The sequence below is a fragment of the Syngnathus floridae genome, chromosome 20 (genome assembly GCF_059516105.1).
Source record: "Syngnathus floridae isolate MCC-2025c chromosome 20, RoL_Sflo_1.0, whole genome shotgun sequence".
NCBI classification, from domain to species: Eukaryota; Metazoa; Chordata; class Actinopteri; order Syngnathiformes; family Syngnathidae; genus Syngnathus; species Syngnathus floridae.
Window position 1 is genome coordinate 3,421,205 of NC_142432.1, and position 19,731 is coordinate 3,440,935.

At 40.3% G+C, this 19,731-nt stretch overlaps 2 protein-coding genes across 4 annotated transcripts; both read right to left on the reverse strand.

Annotated features, from left to right (window-relative positions):
* Positions 1-191: 191 nt before the first annotated feature.
* LOC148380804 (kinesin-1 heavy chain-like) lies at positions 192-8,928 on the reverse strand. Its single transcript, XM_088363323.1, has 26 exons — positions 8,733-8,928; positions 7,863-7,950; positions 7,725-7,798; positions 7,526-7,630; positions 7,413-7,461; positions 7,257-7,312; positions 6,838-6,925; positions 6,268-6,392; positions 6,070-6,174; positions 5,819-5,964; positions 5,563-5,711; positions 5,081-5,280; positions 4,738-4,806; positions 4,447-4,653; positions 4,226-4,369; positions 3,967-4,155; positions 3,728-3,845; positions 3,445-3,494; positions 3,268-3,377; positions 3,092-3,193; positions 2,961-3,021; positions 2,609-2,680; positions 1,847-1,951; positions 1,399-1,612; positions 1,150-1,255; positions 192-924 (listed from the first exon to the last, which is right to left on the reverse strand). Exons 1-26 carry the CDS (start codon positions 8,856-8,858, stop codon positions 918-920), a joined length of 2,865 nt encoding a protein of 954 aa, XP_088219449.1. The 5' UTR covers positions 8,859-8,928; the 3' UTR covers positions 192-917.
* Positions 8,929-10,456: 1,528 nt separating this feature from the next.
* gfod1 (glucose-fructose oxidoreductase domain containing 1) lies at positions 10,457-19,197 on the reverse strand. 3 transcript variants are annotated; one of them, XM_088364092.1, is made up of 5 exons: positions 18,834-19,197; positions 18,517-18,759; positions 12,745-12,938; positions 11,925-12,677; positions 10,457-11,800 (listed from the first exon to the last, which is right to left on the reverse strand). In XM_088364092.1, the coding sequence occupies exons 1-4, from the start codon at positions 18,862-18,864 to the stop codon at positions 11,937-11,939; spliced, it is 1,209 nt and encodes a 402-aa protein (XP_088220218.1). In that variant the 5' UTR covers positions 18,865-19,197; the 3' UTR covers positions 10,457-11,800; positions 11,925-11,936. The 3 variants fall into 3 exon arrangements, with proteins under 3 accessions (XP_088220218.1, XP_088220217.1, XP_088220216.1); XM_088364091.1 differs by having other exon boundaries at positions 10,457-11,803; XM_088364090.1 differs by having other exon boundaries at positions 10,457-12,677.
* Between the last annotated feature and the right edge of the window lie 534 nt (positions 19,198-19,731).

Here is a 19,731-nt window from a genome sequence, read left to right on the forward strand (position 1 = left end):
TTATGGTCTTCACAAAACACTTTATCCGACGTTTCCCCGTTATTTTATTTTGATAGCGGCTTCAATATATTTCCGGCAGTAATTATGGCGTGTTTTACGTGTCGTTTAACCCAGTATGCAGGTTTGCAGCTTCCACAACGGGTCTGTCATGTGTATGAAGCCACCAAGAGCTTTGCAAGCCAGTCTAAGCATTAACAGTTCTTTCTCTTTGTTTTTATTCAGTAGCACTCCGGTCACACCGCAAACTTTCCACTAACAGATGACTGGTGCTCAGCTGACTTTAAGGCTCGTTAACATATGATGTAACCATTTTTTTGCAATTTGCATGGCTTTTGATTAAAAAAAAAATACAAATGCAAATAGACTCACCCATCTTGACAGTTGACAGCATGCCTACACAGTATTTGGCAACACGACGGGGTGTTTCACATCCAAGCAGGATCATCATGAATGATTCAGTGAGCTAATCCAGTAACACAGCAACATCTCCATGGAAAACAGTCAGGCCATACAAAACATGGAAGTTCACCTCGAGCAATTAAGTTGCAAATTTACATAATATCAGTGATACATAAATAAAACTTACAAGTTTCAAGCAGTAAAGTTATCTCAAAGTTTAATCTTGGACAAATTTCCAAGACCTGTGTCAATGTTGGACCTATTTTGATATAAATTATTACTACCCAGATGTTTCAAGAAATGCAAAGTTATTGTTTTAATTATTTTTTGGGGGGGATAATTCAGCATGTGGAAAGAAATTAAAGCAGTTGTATTTTGAAGGACAGAATGTTTGTACAGAGAAAACGGGGAAGTTTGAAAGGGCAACTCGTACAAACAGTCAGGAAGTATGTACACTTTGAAGCAAAAAGAAGGAGGTGTCCGAGGCTTTATCTTCATGCTTTGCCGTTAGCCGACCTTCACGAGCTGTTGGGATAAGAAAGAACACAAATGAAGAAGGGTTTAAAAAAATAATAATAATAAAACAGAAGTTTTCTGTCAAGGTCTTGTTTTGATTATGTATGTATAAATTGTACAAAGGGTACCAAAAGCAATTCTTCCAAAAGCCTGGATGATGGGCTTAAGCAAGAAAAATATCACAGAATGCATTTCAAGGCGATCAAAAAGTGAAGAATGGTTTCTCTGTCTTGCCTGTCATCCCCTTCCTTGATGCCACCAAAACTCAAAAGGTTGGACCTGCTTCCATTGGGGTTCAAGAGCGAGGCGCCTGGCAGCTGGCCTGGTCGAATGGGCTTGGCTGGGTTGGGCATGGAGAAAAGTTTAGTCATGTATTTAGTAATGTTTGACACATTGCTATTTTAGTAAAAAAAAAATTCCCAATGTGGGCTACTCTTCTTATCACAGACTTCTGGTATTTTGTTCTGTTATGGTTCCACTTACCTATCTGAGCAGAGCCCCTCCTCGCCATGTTCTTGGGCTTGGTGGCCTCCCTAATGCGCTCAACTTCCTCTTCGTGGCGTTTACGGTCGCGAGCGGCGCTCTCTTTGGCCTCCTTCAAAGCATCCTCCAAGGCTTTGATCCGTTCCACTGTGGCCCGCAGGCGCTTCTCCATTTTAGGAATCTCCGAATTGAGGGCTGCATTGTCTTGGAGCAGCTGCATAGAGGTGAACATAGTGTATAGAGCTATTGATGTGTGTATTTCTTGATACTGAAGCTTCAAATTTGCTTCATGAACCAGTTTCTGTCTTTTTTGACTCCTCTATACGGCACTAATATTTTAACATTGGGCTGGAAGTACACACACTTCCTATTTATTCATCATAAGGTGCTTAGCGAATTCTTTTTCTGTCTGGACAAGTTGTGGACCATCTTGTAGTCATTTATTTACCTGTTTGTGAGCTTTGGTGAGCTGCTCCAAGTTGTTTTCCAGGTAGCAGATCTTCCGTTTCTGGGCAGTGCTGACTTCTCTTTCTTCTGAGCTCACCTGAGCATTCTGCACAAAACACGATGAATTTGGACTCATTTCCACTTTCCGTAATGTTGATACAATATGACTTGGATTTATGTTTTTTTAGGTCAAGAATGACAGATTTTTTTTCATGAATCCAGATTTATTCTGTCTGAGCACTGTATTAGAGGCCCAAGTCCCTATTTACAGCTGCCAGCCACCTTTGAAGAATCAGATGGCCTACTTATGTATTTCAGAGACGCCGTTGTGCCCTCCAGATTAATTAACTTTTCATCATGGTGCAATTTAAATGGAGCATAGGCATAAATATGAGGCTTCAATATCTCATTAGAAGTAAAAAAATGGGTTGTGTATAATACTGGAAAGAAAATTGTGTAGTTGTAGACGACGTAGTGTTGTGTCCTTAACAGTTGGCGTGTCTCAATCAAGCAGGGAGTCCTGCCAAAAACGTTTGCTTCTACTCATGCGCCAAACAAAGCGAACATCACAGAATCTCTTTGTAGAGTCGATCATTTGGCCAAATTAAAATTCGGATTTAAATTATTTAAATGTATGTAAACAAAAATGCTATTTATGTTTCAAGGGAAATGCTTGGTTGTGATTAATTCATTGAAAGAAACCATTTCATAGTTTGCAAGGCTAGTTAATTATTGTTGGTGAAGAAAAAAATTATAATATGACCTTTTTGACTTTAATCACCAAGTCTTGGACAAAAAGTCTTCTGAGGTTGTGAAGTGTCTGCAGCTCTCGACCCTGTTTAAGACAAAGAAAAAAAAGAATTTTGATTTATGCAGATTCAAGGCATGCTTATAATCTTTGTCATTTTGTAAACAGCCAACATGTAATTACTCCGCTTGACTTTAGGATCAGAAGAATAAAAAGCAAGCGGAAGTTCGAAGTTACGTTGACTCAGCAGGTTTTTTTTTTTGTTAGAAAAAAAAAGTGAGTTGTAGAAAAAGTACTGATACAACAAACAATTGTTTACAGAAGGTTAATTCAAAAATCAGCCCAAATTGCAAACTGATGAACTGACCACTGTTTCCTCCAGTCCCTTCAGGTCCTGCTTCGTTTGCTCCCGTTTATCCTGCTGCTCCCTATTGGAGGAAAATAAACGTAAGACCTAAAAGTAAGACTAATTCCGTCATGGTGAAAGAGAGACATTACGTGAGCTCTTGTAGCTGGCGACTCTTCTCTTGTTCCACTGCCTTCAGCTTCTCATGCTCCACTCGCCTCCTTTCCTGTTCCAGCTTGATCTCCTGGTTCTCACTGCACATGTGACATCAGCAGTAGTCAGCACGGGATGTTCGGTTGAAATCGGGGAAGTTGAGATGGTCTCTTACTCCTCTAGCTCGGTGATGCGCTTGTCCTTGCTGTCCAGTTCATCTCTCAGGTTGCTGATCTGTCTTTGATGGGCTTCTCTGTGAGACAGGATCTGCTTCTCCACGGTTTCCTAGATAAGGTCAAACGTACAACTGCTCAACAACACCGTTGAACACGTATAGCAGTAACGAGAGTACCTTTACTTCATTGGCAGACTGGATCTCATTTTCCATAGCATTAACTCTCTCTGGTGGGAAAATAACATAAAATAAAATATATTTAATGCATACTTTTGTTAAATTGGCTAGTTTTCATCTGCTTTTACAAATAATCCCTGTTCAATGAACAATGATTTGAAAATGAAGCTTCAAATTTGCTTCATGAACCAGTTGTATTTGAAACTTAATTTAAACTTCCCATAACTACTGTTCATTATTACAAATAATTCTGAAGATGAAAAAAACTATTGTATATTCTCACCTTGGGCTCTGATCCTGACTATTTCTTCACTAAGAGAGTCCACATTTTCCTCCAACTGTCTTTTCTTTTGCTCCACGTTCTGAAGACAGTCTGTCAGGGATTTTATTTTAGCTTCATACTGCCCACAAAGAGGCACAAGCAAAAACACATGGAAAAAAAAGTAAATATAAACTCAGACAAATCCAATGAGAGTACACAACAGGCAGTCGGGGTGTCGTCAAATACGCAACTATCCTTACCTGAGAGACCCGCAGCTGACATGCGGTTAAATCCCTTTCAGTCACTTCAACCTTCTGGGTGCTGTCAGCTTGGGAGCTCTCAAGATGTTTGTTGCGTTTCACCATCGTTTTGACCTCCGACTTCATCTTACTGATGTAGAGTCGAACCGTCGTGAACTCCTCGTCAATGACACCGCTGCTTTCGTGTTGCTGGTGGGCCATAAATAAAGATCATGTTAAATATTGATGAGCACTTGGTCGGATTGGGTTTAATTTTTACCTTAATGTCATTACTTCCCACCGCCAAGCCTATCTCTGTTAGGTCTTTTAATAATGATGTCATCATTTCTGCCATTCTTTTCTTCTGGTGGTTGGTCATCTCTTTCAGTTTCTGGAGCTCGCAGTCAATTGAGGCCAGAGAGGTCTGAAAAAAAACAGAACCCCAGTTTCATTAGTTTTATCATTATCTCCACAGTTTGGTTGTGATGATGAAATACTTGCAGATTTCTCATTCAGTTCCTCACTGAGGGCCTCAAACTCCTGTGTTTTGTTCTCGACCTCCTGGCTTTTGAGGTCGTAGTTAACAGCGAGCTCTTCCAGGGCTTGTAGCACCTCCTTCACCTCTTCCTTGGAAGCTTCGTTCTCTGTCAGTAGACGTTTCAGCTCCGTCTGCAAGCTGTCGTGGTCCCGCCGGGAAGAGGCGAGGAGCTTAACACAAAGAAATAAGAACGTTATTTCTTACTTGGTTGCGTTTGCTAATATAGTTAAGACAATTCGAGGCGGGCTTCTCACCTCCTCCTGGTCCAACAATTGCTGCGAAAGTGTCTCCACCATTTGAGACTGTTGATTAATCTCCTCGTCCTGGAAGAGGTGAAGGATGAATGGACAAGATGATCACTGCTAATTTTGTAATGAAAGTGTCCAAAAGAGACATCTGCTGGTCAAAAATGAAGAGGCACAATCATTCGAAATGTATTTTCTTTTTTGAAATACAGATGTAAGATTTTCCATGGGGTAAGATAGAAAGGTCACATTTCAGGATGAGCCTCAAATGAACTTACCTTCAGACCAGTGGGCACCATCAGTGACTTAAAAAAGTGGTTAATAATATTTAATTGAGGAGAGCATCAATTACCTTGTCATCCATCTGCTTATAGAGCTTTGCCATCTCTGCCTCGTAATGTCCCGTCTCAGCCGGCGTGAGTTTGACGCCAGGAAAGCCACTCGGTGCTGCCGGTGCTGCTTCCGTCTTATCGTTGGGAACGACATCTGCAACCTTGGCCTCCTCTTTGGCCTTCTCCTTGTCAAATTGTTCCTCCACTGGCACACTCTCGCCTGTTAGAAACAACAGACATGGGTGAATGAAGCACACAAAAATGATAATACATATTTTTGAAATAATAGAAACAGTTGTGAAAAAATATTTCATATGGAAATGTTTTTTTTTAAATATTTTCCTCCATTTTTCTTTCTGATGTAGCTCTTAAAGAATACAAATTGTCACCTCAGGCTAGTGTGGAAAAATAAATAAATAAATAAATAAATAAATAAATAAATAAATAAATAAATAAATAAATAAATACACAAAATTAGAAATAAATGAATAAATCATCTCACCCTTCCTCCATCGGTTGATTTCCGTTTCCAGCCAGGTTACGCTTGTTCTCAGTACCTTATTTTTTTCTTTCTCTTTTTCAAATTTGCTCTTCCACTGCTCTGCGGTCAGCTCCATGTTCAGAGTCACCGTGTTCTTGATAGTCTTGGCCCTGGTCACACCAAAAATAAATTGACAAACGGGCATTCTGGTGGAGAACTTCAAATGATTGACACGATCATAGACAGTGAAATGCAACATTCACTCATGTGATGTGACCTTTGACCAAACAGCAGTGTAGACCGAGTCTCAGCATCATTAAAGGAAGATGGTGAACAACAGATGACCATGGTGGTCCGACAGTTCCCTCCAAGGGAGTCTTGCAGGATTCTGGTCATTTTACTGTCTCTGTATGGCACATACGCCTGGCAAAAATAATAATAATTATTTAAAAAATCAGAAAGAAAAGTCGTTTGTAACCATGAGTACTAATTTCCAAACTATGAATGAATCAAATCAAAATAACTTACTGAGCCTTCGGCTAGTGCTGAAATAACATTTCCAAGTGAAGACAGGGACTTGTTGATCATCTTGGCTTCATCCAGCACTGTACCCTCTGCTCCGGTTTTACCCACCTGGAATCAACATAACGAGCAGATCGTTTTTTTTTCTTCACAGTTCCTCTAAAGAACAAAATGATGATGAGTGAAAAAAAAAGAGGTTCCTACTTTTTCACTCCCAGCCAAATCAACAAGGTAGAGCTTGCTGGTGAGTTTCTGCTCTGTCTGAGTGTGCTCCTGTTTGATGCTAATTTGGAAGATGCTGTGACTCCTTGAACTGTGCTCATTCATGTCTGACAAAGAAATAAAAAGTAGTGCTTTAGCGTCATCTTGCAGGATCCTAGCACTCCTGCAACCGATCTCTCCGCAAAAGATTTTAAATAATGAATGTTACAAGATGAGAGCAAATCAATACTTTTGAAATCACTTCAACGCAGTACCTTGGCACGGGATGGTGCCAAAGCACTAGTTTTGTCCGAATGAATCTCGCCACAAGATGACACTTTGGCACAGGGATTTTTTTTTTATGTGTTAGTGGAGTAATCTAATTTTACTTTCGTCATTCTTATGGCAATTGTCAACTTTTATTCAGCCAGGTGTTCTAAAATTAGAAACACCACATGACTAGATGAGCGAGGACTACTTTATTGGAATCGTGCACTGAGTGCTTATCTGGCGGGGAGAAGTCAGGAGACCCGGCGAGGTCAAACCCATGAGAGAAAGCAGCACCACACTCACTTGTGACAGCCACGCTTCTGCTGTTTTTGCCTTCATCAATGGCGTCCATGACTTCTTCGGGACTGCACACGAAGCGCTCGGTACACCCCTGGAGACACATTCACATCACAAGGCACAGGGAGGCGTGTTCAAGAACCCCTTTAGCAGGCTGGCTTTACAGAGGAGTACTTATCTTACTTGAAACCGTGACCGACCATATTGTGTCTGAACGACGTTTGTCAAAGACAACATTAAGAGGCATAGAATAAAATAAAATAAAATTCTCATGTGACTCATTATTTCATCCTACTGCGCTATTTATATTCTAAGAATATTTTAAATTAATATGCCGCTATGGCTGTATTCTGAAAGTTTTCATTAAAATTTGTGGTGACATTTATGTTGCTTACCTTATAGAAATAACATCACACACATTTTACCTTTACATAGGGTACTCTGTTTTTATCTTCATGGACTGAAAGGTTGGTCTTTGTTACTGTGGAGGAAGAAAAATCATCATCATGCCATTTGCATTCGGGGCAAAAATGTGAGACCATTATGGAATGCTGCTTAAGCAATAATTAAGTTATTCATACCATCCAGCAAGTCTTTGATTTTATCCAGATAGATTTCAAAATAAGAAACCTGGAAATCAAATGTCTTTCATGAGATGTTGTCAACAAATTATTTAATCCTCCATTAAACCTACTTTGATGTGAAACTCCAGGTTCTCATCCATAGAATAAATATAATTAAAGATGTCACAGACAATTCTAGGAATAATTCCCATCATGTCACCATCATGGAGCTTGCCCTTTAGCGGAAAGCAAAAAATACAACCACACAACAAGCAATACAGTCGGCGTGCAATTCTGTGGCCGAAATGACATCATGTGGTGAAGTATTACCTCCATTGTGTGTGTTTTACCAGAAGATGTCTGTCCGTAGGCAAATATTGTGCCATTGTAGCCCCCAAGGACATCTAGAGTCATCAAGGAGTGAATACTTGCACTTTGTGTATTGACACTAATAGAACAACTGCTTACCTTTGACAATCTTCTGAGCCACTGCATTGTAGAATTGCTCCTGAGTAGTATTGGATTGGAATACCCGGTCAAAGTAATAGGGTTTACCCTGGAAACAATATTCTGCATGTTAAATTGTACTGCATATTAAGCAAGATGGACATTAAAATGAAAAAAAAAAACTAAAAAAAGTTATTATAATGAAGACTCAATAGTTTCTTTGTATTAAGGGTGTCATAGGAGGGGATTTAAACTGGGCAGTGACTCAGCATGTGTGATTTCTTAAGGCAAAGCATTCCAAAAGGGCGGCACATAGCAACACGTTTTTCTCTTCATTCCACTATTAACTTCAGACAGCAGCTCAAACACTGCGTGATGCCAAACTTGATAGCATTCATTTAAAATTTAAATTATCACTATAATAATATAGGATTTAGCTGAGTCAAGCTCTTCCATGACAGTCAGTATAAAAAATGAAAATGCATTGATAATAATTTCAGTCAGTGAATGTGATTGATTGAGGGGGCATAACTTTACTAAATAATTGCATGGGGCTTAAAACAGAACCCTGGGGAGCACCAAAATGAATATAAGCCAAGTAATTTAATGTCTCATGGTTAAATGGCCCACTTAAGGGCACTTGAGAGAGGACCATGTGTATACTTTGCTGTAATCTATTTGAGGAATAATGAATCATTAGAGATCAAGTAAAATGTTGGCAGGAGTCAAAATTGCAAGCTAAGCCAGAATTCGAAGTAGCTTTGACAGTGAGGCGGAAATACAGTATAAAGTGTGGTTAGTTTTTTTTTCCTTAGCTGTGTTTGTTTTAGATTAATATGAAATATTATCAAGTCTGAAAGCAAAGAGGTTGAAATAGTGTCACCTACTCACCGCTATTTGCACACAGTCCTCCCCTTGAAACTTCGGGATGTATTTGTCTCCACGGGCGACCTCGGATTTATTCAGCGGCCTGAAACGACACACCACCTTGATACTGCACTCCGACGGGTCCGCCATCTCCACCGCCTTGAAAGGATGGAGAGCGCCGTGGTGCAGTTACTGCTGAGAGAAGGCCACAGCCCTACAGCACAGCTAACAAATGACTTCCTAGGAGAGTCTCAGACAGTAGTCCTCTGCAAGATGACATCAGTAAATAAATAATAAATAAATAAATACAATTAATAAAAAAGATTCAGATCCAGGAGATATCCAATGAGTGGAATCGGAGCTACACTCGCTTGGAGTGGAAACAAATGCAGTAGTGATCAGGGTGGGATCATACTGTAAAATGGTTGGGAGTCACAGGATGTGAGGATCATGAGATTCAACCTCAGTTTCTATTATAGAGCTTTGAGGTCGAGGTTTCTACTGCTATTAATTGATTATACCTTAAATAAAAAATGATAATAATTGTTTCATGCTCATTTGTACTTCAGTAGCTGCATATTTGGTAAAACAGGTATATGATTGCATAAATAGCAAATACATCATATGAGCTGCAAGAATAGTAAAGGCATTGTCTAAACATGGAATGATGCAACAACTTTTTTTTTTTTCAAACACTCACTGATGGTATGCATCAAACACAAGATAGCTGTTGGAGTTGACTGCTATTTCTGTATTTTCTGTTCCAGAATTCCAGGAACTTAAAACTGTGAAGCATGTTATGAAGTCATCATGTGGCCAAGTGGTTTGCATCTACAAAATGTCTGACTTTTAATGTAATATCAAGCATATGATTGAGTCACAGATTATACATTAAATACATTATAATGGGGCAATTATGCTTAAATTTAAATAAAGTCAGCATTATTAGCTTTTTCTTGTGTGAGTGCCTGTAATAAAAGTCAAGTAAATATATACTAAAGTGTATTATAAAATCATATTTTAGATGAAGTGAAGTACTGTGAAATTAAGTGGCATTTCAATCAAATTCGGATTCTTGTGCAATATCAAAAAAGGCCACTAGAGGTAACCAAAGTCCGTCACATTTTATGAGCCAAATCCCATCCAACAAATATAACATACTGTAACTTTTTGCAATTAATCATGTTTAGCAATATATAATATAGTCCATATTAGATTCGAAATATTTTTTACTTACCATATAGAAATGAACAAATTTCAATTTATGGAGAGCTACCAATTTGCATAAGAGATCAACATATTCTAATTAGGATATCAAAGTGGATATTTGCTTATTGATATTAAAAGCTAAACATAGCAAGTGTTCCTCTTTAGATACTTATTAAAACGGTTGCCATGGTTACCTTCTGAGGGTAGGCTTACTATGTGTAAAAAAAAAAAGGGGGGGGATAAACCAGCAACAGGGCTTTTAGTTGCTAAGTAACACTTTCTGCCACTAAAGAAGCATTTCCTTTGAGCTTCTTTGTGTTCTAAATGAACAAATTGAACCCTTTCTAGACACAGTTCTTTTTAAATCACAACATTAAAAGTCATAATCAGTATTGTGAAGTATATGATGAATATTTTTAAAATTCATAATGACCATGTATAAATAAACATTGGGCTGAAGCACATAACAAATTTAAAAAAACACTTTGCAATTGTCTACGTGTGAATGTGTAAAAAAGAACACGCCTTAAAGACCAGGGTGTTTCAAACAATTCTATTTTATGGACGGGAAATATAGGGCCCAGCTTATATTGTCCCACATCCTGTACACTGCATGTCAGTCCATGAAGTTTCAGCAGCATACAGCAAACAAACAATAAATACTCATGAAAACAGATTCCAGTTATTATTACTATTTTTTTGTACAAATAAAATACATACAGTACTTCTTATTCAGAACAACATGTAACCATTTGTACATTTTCAGTAGTTGTTACATCAGTAAAATGACATAAAATGAAACCATACAGAGGAAGTGAGATGGATAAAAAAAAAAAAAGTAACATGTTTAGCTTCTGGGTGGAGAAATGATGCTTCATAGTTTGGCTGATGTTTTGGTAAATTTTAGATGTGAGTCATATGTCAGTTCATCTTAAATTAGAAGCCATTCTAAAAATAACCCAACTGTATATGTATTTGGTACATCACATGGATAAATTATAAGACTTTTGGAGAAAGATAGTAAACACCCCTTTTTTTTCATAATTAGAACATTTTTACAGTAAAGAGAATATTTTAAAAAACGATGGATAAGATTGTAATGGTAAAATTAAGTTAAAATAGTGGATATTAAAAATTCTTCAAGATCAACTAATCAAGTGTGGGTCTTTAATTTCATACACAGTTTTTGTGTTGTTGTGGAAGAACCTTATCATTGGAAAACCGCCAGACATATCTGGAATTCTGGAAGCCGTAGAATCACATGAAACGATGTTTACATAACTAAAAAAAACACAAAGTTCTGCTTGCCGTTCACATTTTTGCGGAAGACGAGGCAACAGAGCAAAATAGCGTTTAATACCTTCGACATTTGATGAATGCATAAAACATAATTACCGATCCATTTCGCGACTGTACTTGAGTGCAAAAATGTGCCAGTTTTTTTTTTTCCATTCAGAATCTTACTGCGTCCAAATGGGTTTTATAAAAACGGCACAATGAGACTTTAAACTCAAATCTTTCATATGACATAAGCGGAGTTTAAAGCTCACTAGGTAACCCACCAGCCAAACTATCGACCCCCCCCTCCCTCTCTGTTGCATCACACAAAAAAAGGACAGGCAGAGAAAAACTGCCTTCAGCACATTCACATGGTAAACTTTCCAAGGATATTGTATTAAAGCAACTTTACAGCAGCACTTACATTTTTATCCTTGGCTGGCTTCACACAAACTCACAGTGTGTGTTGCTTTCTTCCAGACCATTTCAGGAGATGAGAAGCGCAATACCTTTCTGGTAAAGGACAACTCAATAGCAGTAGTTGGACTTGGACAAGGACGGACTCCCTCCATATAAATAAAGATTTGATCATTGTTTTTCTTTTCCTGCTGGGGTAGAAACACTATCATTGGATTTGATTTGGCGGGTAAAAGCAACAATACAGATTTGACAGCACCAAACGTACTATTGAGGTCAGATAAGTCCGTTCGGATCGGATCGATTCTTTACCTCGCCTGAATCCTAACAGTAGAGTGACATCCGACTCCGACGCATAGCCTCGCTGATTAAATAAGCCGGGTTGACTTCTGGTTCTTCCGTCATCACCACAATGTTCTGCCACTCGCCACATTGGTTGGATTTCTTGATGGTGTCCACCACGCAGAGAGCATAAAGACAATCCTCAAAAGTAGCGGCCATGGTTAAAGGCCTACCGTCCCACGTCCGCCGATCGTCCTGGTCCTGAAAGGCCTGCCGAACCGCCTGGATCATTCGGATCATTCCGGTGAGATACGGAGAAGGGATGTCACTGAAGGCTTTATCTGGTAACGAAGCATTTTCAAGAGGTGTGGAGTCTTTGAGAAGAAGTTCCGGGCCTCCCCCGGTTCCTCCGCTACCGTTGTTCTTTTGTCCATACAAGTCCGTCCCCATGACGGATAACCTCCCGACTGTTCCGACGATGATCACCTCTTGTCGAAATTCTCCTGGGACGTTGAAGTTGAGGGTGACGGTGCAGCAGGCCCCGCCTTCAAGCACCATCTGGAAGGTGCAGAAGTCGTCGCTGGTGATCTGACGGATGCCTCGGATGTGGTCCGTCTGTTTGACGAAGGTCTTGAGGAAGCCGTGGACTTTTGCCGCACGTTGGCCTGTCAGGAAAGTTAGCAGGTCGATGATGTAACTTCCAACTGAATGCAAGCCGCCACCACCCATGAGGTCATCGCAGCTCCAGTTGTATTTCTTCCCTAGGAGACTGCCACTGTGGACCTTCAAATAAAACCAGAATTTGTATTTTGTATTTGTGAACTCGGGGTTGACTTTAATTTGATCATACCTGCGCCTCACAAACCAGAAGCTCGCCTATGTAGCCTTCCTCCAACAGCGCCTTCATTCGAACAAAGGCTGGCAAGAAGCGGAGGACATTTCCCATGATGCTCAGCAGCTTAGGGTAGTACTGGGCTGCAGACATCATCCGGAAAGCATCCAAAGGCGTGGCTGTCCTATCACAAATCACGTTCTTTCCGATACCTGCAAACAAATGAACCAAAGACTTCAATTTTGGTTGACAATTTTCAGACTTTTGGTGAGCTTGCTTGTGTGTGTGCATCAAATAGCAGTAGCTGATTCACAGTTTGGGGGCGGGCCATGGGTGGTAGTTGTGAAAGTGAAACTTCCCATTCTAATCTGTCATTAGAAGAATGGAAAGTAATCCCTTTGACCCAGATCCGAGATATACAGAGGGCGAACCGACCAAGCAAGCACCACCCAACCCTGGCAGACACACAAAATACACACAACTGTGCTTTATCTATTCCTGTTGGTTAGCAAAGCACTAAAAGATGATTTCATTTGAGAGATTCAATTTTTATTTTTTTTTATAAACCCCAAAAACAGAAAGCAGTGAGAATTGTGTACTGATACATGTCAAAAGATTTTTTACACCTCACTTCTAAATTTCTGTCAGGGTGTGTTTGATATGCAACGTGACATTCAAAGTAGCTTAACGGGGTGATAGCCAAAGTGATGCAGTGGGAGAATCGTAATGGAGCAGAAAAAAAAAACTAAGCACTCTCGGTCCCTTATCATTAATAATTTAGAGACAGGACGTACTGTAAACTGCACAACAAGGAGAGACTTGAATGACTCACAGAAATGGAAAAATATTATATTAGCATAACTAGGATAAGCAAATACAAGGAAATATGATGATGGAGTTTACATATTGCTCAAATTAAGTAAAATAAAAATCAGCTTTTGATCTACTATTAGGTTTTACATGCCAAGTAAGCAGCAGGAAGGACTGAGAGCGCTTGTTTTAAGGGAAGCTGCAGATTCCAAATCACAAGGGAGAGCAGCTGCGTCATTCCAAGTAAAGGCTGACTCTGCAGGCTTCCATCCAGACCACCTGGGTTGTTAGGCAGGAAGGGAAGGTTGAACCCTTCAATTAATACGATGGAATAATAGAATATTTAATTCTAAAAATATTTGAAAGTGACAGGCCTATATTTCATGCGGTGTGTTATCGGCTTGGAACCCCCTGCGGTCTTGAATCCGCCTGGGGTTTAATTAACTGCCGGGCTGCAAGTCCTGCTTTGTAATCACTCTCGCACAGACACGAACATTCTGAACTGCAGCCTAATCAGCACGCTGGCGCTCACTGACTTCGCCATATCAGTGAAATATGTTATGATCGCATTGGTGCGCCTTTATCGGGTTGAGGTCGAGCATAACAAAATGACACACGCCGGCATCTCGTTTTCTTTTTTCTTCTTGCAAATTAAATATGACCGAGGCAAATTTGCATAATTGTTGGTGGAGATTGATGTGCTGATTCATTAATTGGAACACAGTGTGTCCCTTGAGTCTCGATAATTACAGTACCATTTAATTGAGGGAGAATGGAAAGACAAATCAAAATGATAGAGAGTTAAAGCAAAATCACAAATAATAATTGGTTTTGATAAAATATGTGATCATAAAATTATTCAAAATGTGCCTTTGAAATCGTCAATCTTGTGCATGAGTAGTCACGAGAAGAATTAAACATGCATCGACAATTCCTGACTTCAGCACCAGAGACAGTGCCATGAAATTATCAATACACAGCTCAGTTAGCCAATTATATTCCAGAGCACTGGTTGAGGTCAGAGAATCTAACTTGTGAGTAAAATCAATGAGTTCAGCGCACCAGAATAAATTTCAATTTATTCACCTGACTTAACAGATAACAGAAGTAGAAATGCCCCAATCGTTCCAATGCAAAATCAATTTGGAAAGGAGCTGAACACCCAATTGAGTTTGTTTAGGTTCTGAGTGATTCATTCAGAAGATAAATTAATTTAACATAAAAATATCCATGAGCTGATGTGACACCGAAGAGAACAGACCCAGTCTGATATGGTAATTAAAGACGACAAGCCAGCATTACCAATCACAGTAAACTAATAACCGTGACCATCCTCGGGAAGCTGCGTGACATCTTCACCATGGGGCCCGCGACGCCTGTCCTAGATAGCTTGACGTGAGGCTCATTTCTGACAGATGAACTTTTGCAAAGAGGAGAGCACAAATTGCTGCTTGGTTAAATCTGGAGTGTTGTCATGGTGATGGAACGCCTTGGGTAGCGTCGTAGCACTGGCGGAGCTAAAAGGGGGCCCTTGTGGGCACTGCCTCCCCTGAAATATGCTTGGTATTTTCAGATTTGTCCAGGATTTTTTTCCCCTAAATTTCCATCCACCCCTCAGTAAGAAAAATATAATATCACTACACTCTATTTACTATATCCTGTGTTGTTATTCTAAAAACTATTTGTGGAGAGATAGCCCTAGTAATACTGGAGGTACTTTATTTTCCTGATATAAAAATGCAAGACTGAGGGTTCAGTCTTGTGAATCTCGACTTGACTTTTTGGTTCAGATGTTTTTGTTTCTTATCTTACACAATAGAAGTCCAGACAATGACTGTGTAGTTGAGTCATGGCAGCTGGAATTTATTCACGGCCAAACAGAACAACACCAAAGCTTGACTCATGCACAAGAAGGAGGACGGAAAGAGATATGAATTCTTCGTCTTTTCTCTCCATGTTAGGTATGAGGTTATATTGAATGAAAAAAGTTTTCAGCACCGTAGAGGAAATGAAACGGGCCTCAGATACAATTTCCTGCCGTGGATGGAAAGCTTTACTTCGCACAGAACAATTCGAAAAATGATTTTTGTTTTCTTCACTAACATGAATTGTCCTTCCAGCCCCATGGGGCCAATTGAAAAAAAAAATTGCCTTACATTTCGAGCGTTAGAAATAAGTTGAAGGCAACTCAAGTGACCTTGGTGATCTGTGATCAGACTATGAACTACAATCCTAATGGTTCCATAAAAAAACACACACTCTCCCTATTGGACCCTTAGACTCAGTATTTAGTAGCACAATGAGATCCCTCAACCAGAGAAGCCCCAAGTTCACCACCATACCAAATATTTCCTTCTCGTAGCTCCACGGTAAAGCTTAGAGGGGGCGGCCATCGGGAGGTTTTCTACTTCATACAAGAATGTTCACTTGTCAGGCTGCCTGAAAGAGCAGCCCCTGCTCAGCCATTCATCAAACAGACAAAAGCAATTTCACAGGAAGCCAACGCTTTCTCCTCTTTGCTACTCGTTGTCACTCCATCATCATTTTCTCCCTCTCTGGGGCTCTTTGGCGAGCATGCTCCCAGAGCAGCCATTAGCATGAAAATAGACGACTTGGAGAACATGAACGTGAGTGAGCCAGTGAGAAATTTACATTACTACCGCTAGCTAGTCTCCTCCCATGCTTTGAGTTAAAATCCTCAAAATGATATTGCTGGTAAATGTTAAAGTCAGGCAAATAAACATGTAAAGGGTAAAATGGGAAATTCCACTGTATGTTTTGGTGTGAATTGAAATAAAATAAAATATGATAACAGAATAAAATAAAAAATAATAAAAAATAAAATATAATGTAAAGGGTATGCTGGGAAATTCCATTGTATGTGAATTCACTGTGTGAAAAAGAGTTTCAATTCTCTGCCAACGACCTCATCACCGGTCGGAAGTGTGATTGCACAACACCATCTGCAGTCAGGACGCGTATTTATGATGATACCTCCTTGCCCTTTGCGGCCAGATTATAAATAGCTCTTTGGGTAGTCTTCAGAGCAGGTGTCTTTGAGCGGATAGTGTGTATAAGCATTTGCATGTCAAACAGAAACAGCTTTTTGAGAAATTATGTGATTAACAAAATCAGCCTTTTTTTTTTTTTTAAGTCGAAGCAAAGCAATAATCTGCCTCCTTTACTCAACTGACTGCTTATTTGATTCTTTCCATTAATACATGACAAAGAGGTGAATCATGCATCAATCATTTAGAAAGGTTAGCGGAAGTGCTTTAATGGATACAGCTTAGTGGTGAGTTCACTGAGCAGAATTGCTAAATTTTTTCTCACGATTTCTCAAATGACACAATTCTGGAAATTTTTCAACAATGCAGAATGACTGAATGAATGAGTGTTGTGGAAAAGTCTGTTGCTTACTACTACACACACACACACCACTTAAAGCCCACGCGACTTCCTCCTTCAGCCCGCAGAATCAAAACGGCAGAAACAACACCTGACACTTCTTTTTTCTTCCGTATGTTACACTTCAGTACTCCGATTCCAAAATGCAACCGACTCACATATATTTTCTAAGGTTAATCTTTGAACATGCACAAAAAGTTTGCGTGACATCAGAGCTTCCAGGAATGTCCTAGTAATGAGGAGGAAGAATAAAAAAGTCAAAGAAATCCGAATGGAAGGAGAGATGTTGTTGGACAAGACCGACCGGTTTGTTGAGAGGAGAAACCCAGCCCACTAGAACTTGAACAGCGTGTGGAACACGTTGGTCACCTCCTCTGATGGCCCAATAAGCGATGAACTCTAGGTCTGACCCCTGAACATGATTTTGTTATCCTACAAAATATAAAGAGGACTGGACAGGCTTTCCGTGGGAGGGGGGGGGGGGGGGGGGGGGGGTTGCTCTCCCAAAAAAAGCTGCAAGGAAATGAGCAAGGAGGAAGTGAAGGAAAAGAATGGCCATTGACAAGCAGCTATACACATGTTGCTGTTTGACTCAAGTTCACAGAGATGACTGATAATCTGGCTCATGATCAGCAAATTTGCACAACGACGATATCAGTAAGAATTCCCATAATGACGCCCAATAAATCTCTTTTTATGTTGGCATGAGCAGATGTTAGTCTAGCCAGGATGTGATTTAATGCACTGAAGATATTGACATAAGTGTAGCGACGGGATACGCCGGGCCTATTCTACGTCACTTGTGTTGGCACTCCACACTGTTTAACTCAAGTCAACAAGGCTTCAGTGTGGGAATGCACCAAGTGCCAAAGCAGAACCTTTTTCTTTTTTTATAAATAGAAACTTGCAAACACTCTCATGCTGCCGCTGATCTAAATTGAATTTCCAAATTACGCGGCCAACATGACTTGCAGTTCATGTTGAAATCACATGCCTGACTGTGTGTGTCCAAACAAAGTCATCTGATTTAAAGGAGCTGGGTAATTTTCACTTTGGCTGCAGTCACAAGATTTATTTCATGAGTGCCCTTCATATGACAACACAAACACACACACACACACAATAAAAACTAATCACGATTATCATATTTTCTGTTTTGTGAGAAGGATGACTATCATTAGAGAATAGTTGGGGACCTTCTCTGCCTCTTCTTAATTATGCTGCATCACTTTCAGTACACCCCCATTGCATGTTGTTGCACAAAGTAAAAGTGACAACTCCATTCAGAAATGTAGTGTTGCTAGAAATGAATCTGCATAATTCAAAATGCAACAACTAGTGTTAGTAGGTCAAATTCTTCTGCGGATGTCAGTTCACATTCTTCTGCTGGAGCATGTCAAGAGATTACAGAACATTTCTATATCAAACGTTATCCCAGCCACACCTTTCTGGACAAGCTGAGTGAAGCTGCAGGGTGGTTGCATCAATCAACCCCCCCCGGCAGCGGCAACAGCAGCGGCAGCAGCAGCATCCTCCCCCCCCGCCCCTCAGCATCCCCTCCCGGCTACTCACCCAAGGTTTTGACGGCGATCTGCCGCGTCAGAGGCGGAGGCAGGTTGATGCAAACCAGATCCACGTCCTGGTGCAGCAGCACGTCGTCGATCCTGTTGGTGTAAAACGGGACGTCCATCTCCTTTGCAAGCTCCTCCGCTTCCTCCTGCGTGCGGCCCCAAAGCGCTTTGACGGCGAATCCCTCATTCTTCAACAGCGGGATGATCACCCTGGTGGTCAGGCTGGTGCCGAACACGCCTACCCCTGGAAGCATGATTCGGCTTTAAAAAGATCCGGCTGTGCTTCTGCAAAGGCTTTGCGTCAGGTTGGCCATCCACCTGCAGATAAGCACCCGTCGCCGTGCTGCATTGCCCCGCCGGATACCAGATCGGCGGATTAATCAATCACCATAAATATCCGGCTGGAAATAAACCAGTCGCTAAAAAACACCAGTCCGCACGTCCTCGCGTGGTGTCAAAATAGAAACGCACCAATGCGGCGATATGCGCGTCCGTCCGACAGACTGCACCAGACTGCTTCCACCTTGTCACCAAAAACGCACAATGAAGCGTAATGCAAAGTCGTCAAATATGTCGTAATTGTGATGTAATCGAGCGTCTTCTCCTTAAAAGGATCATTCTGAAGAGGCGGAGGTAGGTAAGTAGCAGGAGAGCGATGTTGCGGCTTTGAAATGATCATCAAGTATGCTCTACTTAACGGAATTTGCTGCTGCTGACCTTTCAGAATAAAGATTCCAAGGGCTTTCCAGAATTGAAGCAGAGTTTCTGCTCGCTCGTCTCACTCAAATCACTGCAGCTCTTTTACACACATTACGTACCTCCAAAAAGTTAATATTATTTTATTATATAGTTAATTTTGTTCTTGATTTGTCACCATACAGATTTTAATGTATTTTTCCCCAGCTGCTTGAGTATCAAATATGATTTTGCCAAACAACGTAACATGTACAATAGAAATAATAAAATACTTATGTTAGACACCTAAGACATCGAAATTTATCTGAAGTGAGATTACTGGATTTATGGCGGAAGTAGAATTATCTTTTCTTTTACTTTTTGAGCCCGTCCTTTTGAGTTCCCGTTAATGCGTACTTGACACCTTAGGCCGCCGTTTCTGTTTTAACCCTTCAGTTTCCTGATAAAAATAAACCTTTCGAAAAGCGCAAATTAAGGACTTACCATTTTTGCTATCTACCAAGCCTACCTATGAATCTAT